This window comes from Furipterus horrens, unplaced genomic scaffold (genome assembly GCF_987537825.1).
Source record: "Furipterus horrens unplaced genomic scaffold, mFurHor1.1.pri manual_scaffold_10, whole genome shotgun sequence".
Classification (NCBI taxonomy): domain Eukaryota; kingdom Metazoa; phylum Chordata; class Mammalia; order Chiroptera; family Furipteridae; genus Furipterus; species Furipterus horrens.
In genome coordinates, this window is record NW_028327180.1 from 82,856,237 (window position 1) to 82,869,673 (window position 13,437).

The 13,437-nt window shown below is 55.3% G+C and overlaps 1 protein-coding gene across 1 annotated transcript in view; it reads left to right on the top strand.

Moving 5' to 3' along the window:
* The window catches only part of TCOF1 (treacle ribosome biogenesis factor 1), a 33,876-nt gene that overhangs the window by 12,222 nt on the left and 8,217 nt on the right, over positions 1-13,437 (top strand). The window contains exons 9-18 of the mRNA XM_090288409.1: positions 60-245; positions 386-592; positions 749-931; positions 1,091-1,342; positions 1,429-1,626; positions 4,352-4,477; positions 4,672-4,845; positions 4,970-5,176; positions 7,706-7,816; positions 12,097-12,259. Coding sequence (XP_090144535.1) covers positions 60-245; positions 386-592; positions 749-931; positions 1,091-1,342; positions 1,429-1,626; positions 4,352-4,477; positions 4,672-4,845; positions 4,970-5,176; positions 7,706-7,816; positions 12,097-12,259 — 1,807 coding nt within the window. The remainder of the gene's footprint in view (positions 1-59; positions 246-385; positions 593-748; positions 932-1,090; positions 1,343-1,428; positions 1,627-4,351; positions 4,478-4,671; positions 4,846-4,969; positions 5,177-7,705; positions 7,817-12,096; positions 12,260-13,437) is intronic.

Genomic DNA, 13,437 nt, shown 5'->3' on the forward strand with positions numbered 1-13,437 from the left:
GGTCTCTCCTCACGTCCACCCTCTGGGCTGCTGGCCTGACTCTGCTTCTCTCGCTCCAGGCGAAGCCCTCGGGGAAAACGCTGCAGGCCAGAGCTGCCTCGGCCCCTGCCAAGGAGTCCCCCAGGAAAGCGGCTGCCCCGGCCAAGGCCGGGGGGCCAGAGGACGACTCGGAGAGCAGCAGCGAGGAGTCGGACAGTGAGGAGGAGGTGGCGGCAGCGGTGCCTGCGACCTCAGACCTGGCTCAGGTGAGGCCGGTGGGCACTGCATGGCCCATACCCTGCCCGCAGAGCCACCTGTGGGCTTGTCCTCCCCTGCACCCACAGCTCTGGCCCCCACGTGCCCTCTGGGGGCCTCCTGCCCTAATCCTGTCCTCTGTCACTCCCAGGCAAAGCCCCTGGGGAAAAATTCCCAGGGCAGAGCCACCTCAGCCGCGGGACCCTCCGGGAAAGGCGCTGCCCCAGCACCCCCTGGGAAGGCAGGGCCTGCAGCCAGCTCGGCCCAGGCCTGGAAGCGGGAGCCGGACTCGGAGAGCAGCAGTGAGGAGGAGTCAGACAGCGACGGGGAGGCTCCGGCAGCTGTGGCCCCGGCCCAGGTGAGGCCCCTGTCTGTGAGGTCCTTCACTCTGCACCTTCCCCCGTGCCAGAGTCCCTCCCTCTCTACACACGATGACTGGGTGCCCTCTCAGTGCTTTGTCTGCGCAAAGACATGCTTTGGGCTCCGTCCCTGGATCCCGTATGTCTCATTCCAGGCAAAGTCCTCTGGGAAAGCTCTCCAGGTCAGATCTGCCTCCAGGCCCAGCAAGGGCTCCCCTCAGAAGGCCGGGTCTGAAGCCACCCAGATCAAGGTCAAAAGGTCCAACGAAGACTTGAAGAGCATCAAGGAAGAATCCGACAGTGAGGAGGGGGCATCCTCAGGCATGGCTCCAGCCCAGGTGAGACCGCAGCCTAGCTGGAACCCGGGTGATCCCGCCTGGTCAGCTCCAGGGGAGCCATGGGGAAGGCCGGCAGTGAGCAGTGAGCTTCACCCCAGGCCAGGCGGAGGCTGGGAATGCAGGAGCCTTCTCTAGCTTCTAATGTCTGTGTCCCCTCAGGCAAAACCTGCTGTGAAAACTCCTCACATCAAGGCCTCCCCAAGGAAGGGAACTCCTAGTACCCCTGCAACTGCCAAGGCCCCCGCAGTGCATACGGGCACACCAGCCCCCTGGAAAGCAGGAATAGCAGCTTCATCAGCCAGCACGTCATCCCCAGCTGTGGCCAGGGGCACCCGGAGGCCAGAGGACTCTTCAAGCAGTGAGGAATCAGAGAGTGAGGAAGAGACAGCTCCTGTCACAGCCAGAGGAAAGGTGAGGCCAGTCACCTTGGCTGACTCAGGGCCAGCCCCCTTGTGGTCCCTTGGGTTCCTGTATCTGGCTCTCTTGTTGTTTTCTAGGCTGAGTCTATGGGAGAATGCCTCCCAGCGAAGGCTGCCTCAGCACCCACCAAAGGGCCCTCAGGGAAAGGGACCGCCCCAGTACTCCCTGCAAAGGCAGGGCCGACAGTGGCCCAGGTCAAAGCCGAGACGCACGAAGACTCGGGGAGTAGTGAGGAGGAATCAGACAGTGAGGAGGCTGCCTCGGCTCCGGCGCAGGTGAGACCGAGGAGAAGCCCCCCAGCTAGCCCCGTCAGCACCTGGGACAGGGCCGAGGGTGGGCTCTCTGGGCTCTGCCCATGTCCCCATGTGTGCAGAATCTCAGGGCAGCCTCCGCTCAGCCTCATTCCCCACTTTTTACTCATATCTCCTGCCATCGGGGCTCCAGGACTCCTGTGTGGCCTCGGAGCGCCCACTGAAGTGGCCCCTAACGCTTTCCATGGGCCGTGCTGCGTACCCTGTCCGCCAGGTGCTCTCCGGCCTGGGCCGCCTGGGGCCCTGGCGCTCAGAGTTGCCAGCCCAGAAGGGGGTTATTCCAGCATGGGGTGATAGGGCTGAGACAGAGGCTGCCTACCTGGGTTCACGAACACGGCAAGGAACAGCGCATAGGGGTTCTCAGGAGGTAAGGCCTCTTGGAGGAAGTAGCATCTAAGCCGTGGGCGGAGTTGGCCCCGTGACATGGCGTGTTCAGAGGAGCCCCGGCCTCTGCAAGGGCCTGGTGTGGGAGAGTGCCGGGTTTGGGTGAGGTGCCTGAAGCAGAGCGTTCTGGTGGGATCAATGGGGAGACTGTGGTGGCGGCAAACAGTCGGGGTTTGGTGCCTGGGTCCAAGTGCCTAAAAAGTGATGTAACCCATCAGGGGCTCTGTGTCCTCTTCTGTAAATTGAACATCAAGCCTCACGGGGGTGAGATATCAGCGAGATCTCACCTGCTCACAGCCATCTCTCATCTCCCCAAGGGCGGCCAGGCGCCTGTGTGCCAGAATCAGGCGTCTCCCAGCCTGGGAGACCTGGGAGAACAGGAAATAGCTCCCTCCCTGCACTCACCCACCCACCCCTTATTATTTTTAATTGTTGCTTCTTATTTCGATAACCACTCAGAAATTAGTCATTTCTTTTCTCCCTGCACCAGAGCACACATTTTTTTTGGTTCCCCTCTACTATTACCTTGTGGGTCCCAAGGTCCTGTGATTCCTCTCCTGAGGTTTTAACCTATGCATAGGTCCTCCCAGAGTCTCGACCCAGCGGGCTCCTCTCCCCTTTCTCCAAGCTTCGGACACATTCCAGAGCAAGGTTCAGTGTGCCAAGCTCTTAAATATTTGTCTTCCCATCTGAGCCTCCCACTGGTACCATGAGATAGGTGCTCATTGGTGTTGGTTTCCGGAGACGGAAATTGGAGTTTAAAGGAGTTGTTTGGTAACAACTGAGTGCTCCAGCTCAGCCACCCAGTGAGAGGGTCAGAGCCGGGCCTCCGCCCCAGAGTGCCTGTCTCAGAAGCCTTTTGCCTTTCTCACTTTCCTCTGCCACATCGTGGCTGTAACCTTTCCAGCCACAGCAATGGTTGTGAGAGCTAGACATCGACTGGTTGCCTCTCATATGTGCCCTGACCAGGGACTGAACCCGCAATCTAGGCCTGTGCCTTGACCGGGAGTCAAACCCACAACCTTTCTGTTTACAGGATGACGCTCCAATCCACTGAGCCTCATCAGCCAGGGTTACTTTGGTTTTGATTTGTTCTTTTTCTAGCTTCTTGAGGTAGAATTTAAACTTTTCATTCTAGCTTTTTCTGGTGAAAGTATGTAAAGCTATAAATTTCCCTCTAAGAACTATGCTAGCTTCATCTCATGGATTTTAAAATGATTTAGTTTTAATTTTTATTCTTTAACCTGTGGATTTAGAAGTAGGTTAATTTCCTAATTTCTGGGATTGTGCAGGGTTCTTTCTGTCATTGATTTCCAGTTTAATCCTGTTGTAGCTGAAGGACATGTCTTGTATGATTTCAGTCCTTTTGAATTCATCAAGACCTGTTAGTTCAGGTTAGTCTTCGTTTTATCTACATAAAAGACATTATCCCCCGTGGATGACTTGAGTGCAATACTGATGAGTGCCTTGGCCTTGAGTCATTCTCTTTGTTTAAGTTCTGTCCCTTCCTTTCACTTGTTCTCATGTGGTGAAGGCATCTGGGGTGTGGAGAATTGCTTCCGGCCCCGATCAGGTGCCGTCTGTGATGGAGGTGGGGCCGTGAGGTGCTGCCACGTTGCTCATTCTCCACACTAGCAGGCCTTGCTCTCACACTCCCCCCAAGGGTCTCGCTCTTAGCGCTCTCCTCTCAGGGTCCATGTTTGCTGGGGACCCTGCAGGCATTTGGGGGATTCCTTAGATGCAATTAACATTCGGTTAAGCGAAGAAAAACTCACACAGCAGTGGTTTTTGTATCTCGTTCTGCCATCCCCAGTACTTGGCTCCCGCCTCATAGACTAAGTTGGCTGCTGAAGCTCCAGCTACTACCTCAGCATCCCAGCCCAAGCCAGCAGGAAGAGGACACGTGCTTCCTAAGAAAGTTGAACATGTGCTTGACTTATCTTCCATTAGCTAGAACTTAGTCTTGTGGCCACCTAGCTGAAGGGAGCCTAGAAAACCTTTGCTCTGTGTGGTCTTGTGATTGACACTAAGCAATGAGTCTTAGTGCTTACTACATACCAGGAGCTGTGAAACACTGAGAGTCTCACTTAATCCTCATGGTGACCCAGTGGGTGGGCCTTATTATCCCTATTTTACAGAGGAGGAAACTGATACCCAGTGGCATCAAATGGTTTGCTCAAGTTCACATAGCTATTAAATGGAGGCACTACAATGCAGACTCAGGCACCTAACTCCAGAGTCAGAGTTCTTGACTGACTGTTCTGCATCTCACCCTCTCCCTTCTGTAATCCCCTTTTCCTCCCAGGTGAAGGCCTCAGTGAAAACCCCTCAGACCAAAGCCACCAGAGCGGCTTCAGCTAGAGGGGCAGCGTCAGCTCCCGGGAAAGTGGTCACTGCAGCTGCTCAAGCCAAACAGGGGTCCCCAGCCAAGGCAAGTGGGACCAGAAGCCACAGAAGGTGCTGGGGGTGGAGCAGAGAAAAGGACCAAGCAGTGGCCCCAGCCTGGACAAGGGCCCTGCACAGGCAGGCTCAGCCTCACCACCATCCCACTGTGGGTGGGGTTTGACCAAAAAGGACTCTGCTGTCCACTTCTTTCCCCAATACTGTCATCTTCTTGAAATTCAGGTGAACCTGCCAGCGAGAACCCCCCAGAGCAGTGCTGTCTCAGTGAGAGGCCAGGCATCTGCGGCAGCCGTGAGGAAGGCAGCGGCTATAGCAGCGCAGGCCCCAGGGCCAGGCGAAGATGACTCAGAGAGCAGTGAGGAAGAGTCAGACAATGAGGGGGCGGCACCCACTCAGGTGAGGCCCGGGAGGGCAGGGAGCAGCCCTGTGCTCCCCTTCTGAGTCAGAAGTCCCCACATGCTCCATCCATCTCCTGTAGCCCTCAGGGTTCCGTTTTCTGATTCTGTTCCTGTCACCCCAGGCAAAACCCTCTGGGAAGACCACCCAGGTCAGGACTGCCTCAACCCCCACCAAAGGGTCCCCCAGGAAAGGGGCTGACCCGATACCCCCTGGGAAGACAGCACCCACAGCCGCACAGACTAGGAAGCAGGAGCAGGATTCAGAGAGCAGCAACGAGGAGGAATCAGACAGCGATGGGGTGGCGCCAGCAGCTGTGACCCCAGCTCAGGTGAGACCTGATGAGGAAGTGGCCACGGTGGTGAGCCACCATCACCTTGGCCAGAACTTGGGTTCAGGGCCAGGTGGAGGAGGAAGACCAGAGTAAGGCTCTGACTCCAGGATGTCTTCCACATCTGCTTCGGTGAAACCTGCTGTGAAACTTCCCTAAACCAAGACCTCCCGATGAAAGGTGTCCCAGGTGCCCCCATATCTACCAAGGCCTGCACCATTTGAGTGGACGCACCTGGCCCGTGGAAGGCTAGGCCAGAAATTCCTGCCGAGGCACATGAGGCCAAGGGTCCAAAGATGTCACAGTCAGAGTCATGGGGAGGCTTGGATGGTGGTGCAGGTACCACAAGGCCCTGGGAGCTGGAGGAAGCCACATCCCTTTCCTGGGCCTGGGGCCTCCCTTTAGCGTGTGCTTCTCCCCAGCAAGAGCTTGTCTAGCTTAGTGTGAAGCCTGGCATTTGGGGAAAGGGAAGAAGACCTGGCTTTTATCGGGGTGGCGATGTCCTGCCGAAGTCATGGTAACAAACTCCAGGACTTATAGGGCTTAAGACATATGATGGAAATGGTTGACACGGCCTGGTAGAGGTGATGGATGGCAACTGACCTTGAGCCATGGTGTCAGAAGAGACAGGAGGGAGTGGTGGCAACCAGGGCAAACGAGAGAGCCCTTGCCCCATCCAAGAGACAGTCCCTGTCAGCTCCAGCCACTTGTGACCTTATAGGAATGTACCCTCTGTTTGGCTGGATCTTCCATCTCTTTAAGGAAAGCTGGGAGTCCCTGTGCCAGTCCAAGCTCACCCCGTTAGATTTGTTTTCTTTATGAGCAGAACAAGCACCAAGAAGCTGTGAGATGCTCCTAGCGCTGACCTCTATGGCAGTGCATCTGGCCAGCTATGAGCCGCCTGTCCTGCTGATAGAGATAAAAGGATCAAAGATGTTGGCCCTGCCCTCAAGGAGCTTCTAGTCTGTAGGGCAAGATGAGGTGACTGGATTTTTGGAGAATGTTCTGGTAGTGTCTGTCTGATGGAGCTGGGAGGTTAGGTGTCTGAGAGGCCAGAGGAGAGAATAGAGTGGAGCTGGAAGGGAGACCTGGAGCTCACCAGATACAAGAGTGAGGACAGGCACTCCAGGTGGGCGGGAGAGGGGTGCAAAGTGTGTGCTGGGTGTGGGGTAGGGCATGAAGTCAGTTGGGGTCAGCAAATGCCAGCTGTCAGACAGCAGGCACTTCTAGTTGCCTGTTACCAGTAACATTTATGGAGGACTAGTTGCCAGACTAAGACAATGAGGATATATTTTGGTTTGTGCGGCTTCCTTTTTTTTTTTTCCTTTTTAGGTATTAAATGAGTTGATGTTTCTGTCAGGATGTCCTGATCTGTAAAAGAAAATCTAATTCAGGAGAGCATAGGTATAGGGGATGGCTATCGCATGGTGTACCAAGTCCCAGGGTAAGGCTGCTGTATAGGTGGCTCCTTCGCGTCAGCATTGCTGGTGACCCGGGTTTCTTCCAGCTCTGCTTCGCCAGCCTCACTGTCACAGCAGGGCTGGGGCATGTCCTAAAGAGCTAGGAAATCCCCCAGCTGACTTCACCTCACCTTGTCCAGATTGAAGGCATGAACTCCTTTCACCCTCCTCCCTCCCAAAGCCACTCACAGATTGATCACCGATGAAGGGCCTGTGATTCCCAGGGCTGGCTGGGAGAAGGGGCCACCCTCCCCAAAGCCTAGGGTGGGAACCACCAGAACAGAGCTGGGGTTCTGTTAGCAAGGAAGACACCAGCGTGGTGGTTGCAGTGTGCGTTTTAGTTGACCCATTTTAAAATTGTGAAATAACACGTACAAACCAGGCTCTTCCAGCTTCTCTTGAGAAATTGGATGACTAGGCTTCGCTGCTGGCTGAGCTGAGTAGTGAATGGTGGGGCCTTTGTGGCCTTTGGGAAGCACATGACTGCTGTCCGCCTCTGCCCTGGGCTCCCCTGAGCTGGTCCCCAGCACCTGCTCCTCACTGCGCTCCTCTGGCTCCTCCTCTGGCCCCTAACTGCAGATTCTGCCCAGCCTGCCCCCCATGTGCTGGGCCTGGCAGGAGAGGGTGGCAGCCATTGGCACACTTAGCCAGCTCCAGCTCCTGCTTTTCACTGAGACTGTTACAGCCAGGTGTGAACTGTTCTGGGGCCACTGGCTCACCCTGCAGCCTTCCCCCAGCCTGCTGTCACCTCTCATCCAGATGCCGAGCCGGCAGCCCTTAGTCCTCGGGTTTTGTCTTCTTCATACATCCCTTTCAAGTTCCAAGTCAGCTCTGGCAGGAGGGGAGCACAGCGAAGGCCTGTGTTTCCAGTGGGTGTGGACCATCCTGGGCCAGCAGCCCTTGTGTCCGCTCATCTGCCCTGTGTCCTCCCCCTACCCCAGCCATGTGCATGTAGGAAGGGACCACGCGGCCTACCCTGGGTCCCTGCTCGCTGGCCGTGCTTTCCTGGTCCCTTGCTTGTGCTCCTCTCAGTTAACGCCCTTCCCCCGCTGTGTTCTTGTCCCCTCAGAGGGAGAGTAACTCCAAAACTGCTGAAAGCAAAGCGCTAGCCCCAGCACCCGCAGAGAAGAACTCTGGGGGTTCCTCAGAGAGCAGTGATGAGGAGCTGCCGGCGAGCCAGGTAGGCCGACCCTTCTCTCTGAGGACGCTGTGGGCACAGAGCTGGCTGAGAGGCCTGTGGGGGTCAAGGGCAGATCGTTCCCATTTAAACAGCACTTCACAGTCTCCAGAGCTCTCCCCTCTATTTTGACACATTTATCATCACAATAACCCCATGAGGTGGGCAGCAGAGTGCCATTGACCGTCCAGACTTCAGAGCACGACAGTGTGAGCTCAGAACCAGCTCTCCCACTGCCAGCCCGGGAACCTGGGCACGCCTAACCGCGCTGAGGCCCAGGAGGCTCGGCTGTAACCTGGCAGGGTGGCGTCCCCACTCCTGCGCCTGCGCCCTGGTGCATGTCCGTAGCACACTGCCAGAAAGCAGGAGCCTGTGCCTGCAGGAGGGCACATGGGTTGCCCATTTGCTCTCAGGAATCAAGGCCCTCTGAGTAAAGGTGATTCCCGAAATTTGCAAGCTGAAGAAGGGGCAAACACTGGTCCTTAGGCTCCCTGTGTATCCCTGCTTCCTGTTTGGGACCAAGAGTCCTCTCTGCAGGGCTCATCAGAATCCCGTGGGCCTGGCCCGAAAGCTGCTTGGGCGCCTGTGGCCCATCTTCACATGCTCTGCTGCTCTGATCATCCTCTCCAGATTGTGCCCTGAGGGCGGGACCAAGTCCACTTGTCTCTCTAACTCAGAGGCTCACGTCTGCTAGGTGGGCGCCCAAGCTCCCGTGTGAACCCCAGGCCTTCAGGCAGAGAGCACTGCCCTTTGTCCTCCTCTGGCCCCAAGCTCCTGGAAGCTTCTGCCAAGCACCTCAGAGATGCTGGAGCTCTGCAACTCCCAGACCAGCAGGGTCTCTCTCTATCTCCCCTTACAGGTCATACCACATGCTAATACATCCATCAATAAGGTTAGATGCTGCTCGCAAACCCAGTGATGGGCTGCTCCCTGCCTTTCTCTTCTCAATAGCAGGTTGCAAAAATGACCACTGAACCACAAGTAACATTATCGGCCACTTCTGGGTGCCAGGCTCTGCTGAGCCACAGACTTGCATTATTCTGTTTAGTCCCCACAACAAGCCTATGAGGAGGCTAGCCCCTTCCATTAGTCCCATTTTCAGGAGGAAGGAATGGGGCTCAGAGAAGGCAGGTGAACTGCCCCAGCGTGACATGGCTAACAACAAGTGGACAGACATGGTGCTGGAGCCCAGGCCACCCGTCCTCTGCCCCTCCCTGCCCTGCCTCGCCACACCCCTCTCCAGGGAGTAAGGAGAGCTGAGCTGGGGTGCTGCCCTCTGCTCTGTGGAGCCTGTAGGAGGCTGCCTCCTTCTCTAGAATCTAAACAGCTCGGGGGGGGGGTCACTTCCCCTTCCCTGCGGGGACGGACTAACACAATTAAAACGAACATCATGCCTAAACTGAAACAGTTAATTGGTACCTAAGTCCTGAAGATTCTGGAGTCCCTATTTAAAAACAAGGAAAAAAAGTCAGTGTTGATGCATCCCCCGGGGAGGATTCAGGGAAAAAGGCACAGCCTGGGGAAGCTGCTTCCTCCTCCAAACTGGGGGATTTTTAGCTCTGTAATCCCCAGCTCACTAATTATGATTATTACCGTTATTATGCTTTTATCAAGCACTTCTGTATAGACAAGTTTCATTCTGTTATTATTAGCCTATACGTGGGGGAAAGGGATCGAGGCCAGGGTGGTAGGCAGAGCCCCCAGCCAGGAGGTAGATAGGAGATTGTGGCTTCATGCCCAAGCCCCCTCACTGTGCCTCAGTCTCCCCACCTGTAGAGGATGGGCCCCACCCTCTTGCTTTGAGAGAGACTTAAGGGGGTGGTCTGTGGCTCAGCCCATTGTGCTGGCATTGACTCCAGGCCTAGGTCTGTGTTGGAGCTTGGCACATCTACCAAATTAAAGACCTTGGCCCTGCCCTCCAAGTTTCAGATTGCACACAGAGAAAAGCTCTGGCCTGAGTGGCTCAGTGGGTGGAGTGTTTAAGGCACATGCCTGGGTTATGAACCAGGTCCCTGGTTGGGGGTGTGCCAGAAGTAACCAATCAATGTTTCTCTCAAACATCCGTCTCTTTCTCCCTCCTTTCCCTTCTCTCTAAAAATAAATAACATAATCTTAAAAAAAAAAGACGACCTGAAAGAAACCAAATTAGGGTATTAACTCAGAGGCTTAGCGTGGTTGGTCCTACAAGGAGCTCCTGTCTGGTACCTGAAGAGCTAACTTCCAGTCCTGGCTCTGGCACCAGTTTCCAGTTCACCCTGGCTGAAGCCACCTGCCCTCTCTGAGCCTCAGTCCTCTTGCCCCCCTGGGACAAGACTCCCTGGGGGCATGTGAACCATGGAGACTCCAGGCCACATTCCCAGTGAGTGGGATTTCTCAGTGCCCTGGGTGGGGCTGGCCCAGGACCTGCTAACCAGCCCCCCAACAGTTCTGAGAGGCTCTCGGAGAAGTGCTGCCCTTGGATGCCCTCATGACTATGTCCCTTGCCCAGGGTCAGCAGCCTGGGCTACTCAGCTCCTTACCCTACTCTGCCCCAGACTAGAATGAGGGTATGGTGTGATGAGCTCAGCTTCAACACCAGGTGGTGAGCGCTACCCCCAGGTCTGGTGCTGCATTAGGAAGGGAGTGCCTGCATTCCCTCTGGGTCCCCACTGCCCAGGGCCCAGGCTGCTTCCTCTTCCCATGAGCCTTTTCTAACCACCCCTGCAGGAGGACTCTCATACCCCATCGGCACTGTGCTTTGCCGTTTCTAAAACATCCGAGCCCCTCTGGTGAGTGAGCACAGGCTGACGTTACTAACAGGTAGAAAACTGAGGCACAAAGCTCAGGGACTGGAGCACATGGCAGAGGTGGGATCAGAAGCGGGTCTTAGTCATGGTCTCCTTGTGGCCCTGCACCCCTTCCGTCCCCCAGAGCCCAGAGGCCAGGCAGGTGGTGTGGGCAAGTGGAATGAGGAGGAGTCGGCTTTTGCTTCTGAGCTGCTTTTAACATCCCAGACGCTATTGTTTGCCTCAGTGGGTTTGTTACCTCTCTTCATCCCCGACAATCTGTTCCTCTGTCTTCTTGAATATATATAGATTCCCCCTCCCTCAACTGTAAGCCTTCTCCCACTTTGCATCCTCCTCTGTTTCATCACGTGGGCAGGAAGGCTCTGGGAGCGGCAGATCCGAGCAGCCGCGGGGGAGGCTGCTTGGCAGGGGTAGGAACGGTCCGAGCCCAGCAGAACTTTCCCCTGGGGTGGCACCTTTGAGCTTTACTTTTCACTTTTCCTCTCCCTCAGCACCCTGGGGGTGAGGTGTGGGGTCAGGCTCTGGCAGGTGGGCAGGGTAGTGTCCTGGAAGAGACCTGGGGCCCAGACCGTGACCTCGCAGCTCCCTCCTGCTGCCCTTCATCTCCCCACTGGTCAGAGAGGGTGGAGACCTGACCTCTGGAGAATGGAAAGCAGGCTCCCCACCCCTGGCGTGTGGTTCCGGAGCTGCGGTTCCCAGACTGGTCCCCAGAAGACCAGGGGGCAGCTGCTGCTTTTCTCCCCCTTTGAATGAATGTCTTACCAGAAAATGTAAAGCGCACCCACAGACAGACCAACAAAGAACCCCCATGTACCCTCCCCAGCTTCAGCAGTTATGAACTCAGGACCAGGCCCATTTCATCCAAACCCTCCACTCAGTTGGTCTTTTTTTTTAAACACAACAATAATACAATATCACACCTAAAAAGTTGACCTCCCTATTTTATGTCCCCATTTCCCCCATTCTCTCATGAACGCTTTTTTTTTTTTTTTAAGTACTGTGTGTCCAAATCAGGGACCACACTGGTCTGGGGCCTCTTCGAGTTACCTGTTGGTTTTTCCTCGGGCGGTTTATTTGTTGAAGCCGCAGGGTCAGCATAGCTGGGGTTTGTGTCCTAGGCCACATCTCAGTAGGCTCTGTCAGAATCTGGGGTGGGGACAGCTTGACTCAACAACTCCCCAGGTGGAAGTGAGCTGTGTGACTTTGGGCAGCTCGCTTCCCCTCTCTGGACTTGTGGTTTTCCCATCTGGCAGCCTTAGGGGTTTGTGGTGAGGGGTAGATGGGCTCCTGGAAGCTGTGAGGTGCTGTGTGGGTTCTTAGCAGGTCCACGGGCTGGGAGTGAGCTGCGGGTGCCCTAGGCAGCCAGGATGGCCTCTGTCCTGCTGCCCCGAGCTTTCAGGACCCCTTGTTCATAAATCCCTTCCCCGCCCCTCTTTCCCTCCCCCTGGCCCAGCCTTTAATCACTAGGGGGGATGTTTTTTGTTTTTGTTTTTCAAGGTGATTAAAACCCCTCTGATTTTTGTCGACCCTAATCGTAGTCCAGCTGGCCAGGCTGCAGGCGCCCCAAGGAAGGCCCGGGCCTCGGAGAGCACAGCCAGGAGCTCCTCCTCAGAGAGCGAGGATGAAGATGTGATCCCCGCCACACAGTGCTTGACTCCCGGTGAGCGTGGGGCTGAGTGTGGACCTGCCATAGGGGGCTGAACCCCTGCTGCAACTGCCGGGCTTGGCTGGGGAGGCTGCCCAGAAGGAGAGGTTGCTGGCAGGGTCACTGAGCAAGTTGTTGGTCAGGAGGGGCTTAGGACAAGGCCTGTAGGCACTGCATTGGTTCCTCTAATGAGGGGCTGGCTCAGGATGAGTATTTGCCAGAGCTTCTCTGTACTGGCTCCAACAGGTAGAACTCAGACCAGAGGCTACCTGTGGCAGGGACCAGGTGTCTACCTAGTCAAAGGATGAGCTTTGTAACGACTGACCACCTGAACGTGGAGAGGGCTGTGATGTGGTAGTGAACCTCCCATTGCTGGAGACATGTAAAGGGGATTAAATAATCCCTATACTCTAGACATTGCAGGGAAAGATTCCACCTATCACTGGGAGACAGGACCACATCTGGGATTTCTTTGATATCTGCAGATCTGATTCTACCAGTGATAGCAAGAAAATGGTGAATTACTATCACTTTCATGACATTTTTAAATGAGGATATTAATATCTAATTTTGGTAGGCTAATTTAGAAATACAGACTAGCGCAAAAGAAAAAATGTTACCTGTAATCCCACCGGAATAGTTACTGTTAACATTATACACCCGGTAACTTTACAAGACCCTAAGCTATGCCTGTGTGTTTTCAGTGAGAGTGTGCTGTGCATGTGCTCGGTAATCTTTACTTGCTAATACAGTGATGTTACATATTTCCGACATGACTCCTGCTGGCTGCCAGGTGTCCTCTGGTGGGCATGCCATAGTTTTTCAGCCAGTGCCATGCTGGAAAAAGCCGAGGGTTTTGTTTGGGCCGTTCTTTGGCTTTTATACATAGTGCTACAGTGAGCATCATATAACGGAGCCTTTGTGGGTGACCATGTGGATTCTCACAAGAGGCTGTTTTAGCTACATAGAGAGTCTCAGTTAGCCGGGCCAGCTGAGGGGGAGCATCATGGAGAACTGAAGTGAGGGGACAGGATAAGGAGGAAGCCAGGGTCACTGCCCCAGCAGCCATGTGACCTCCCTGGGCCTTGCGACATGGAGCTGTGACAGCTCCTGCTTGGAAGTCTTTGGGAGGACATTACACAGACTTCTACTGTGTCAGCCCTGAGCACCGCACTGGGTCCGGGGAAGGGCTG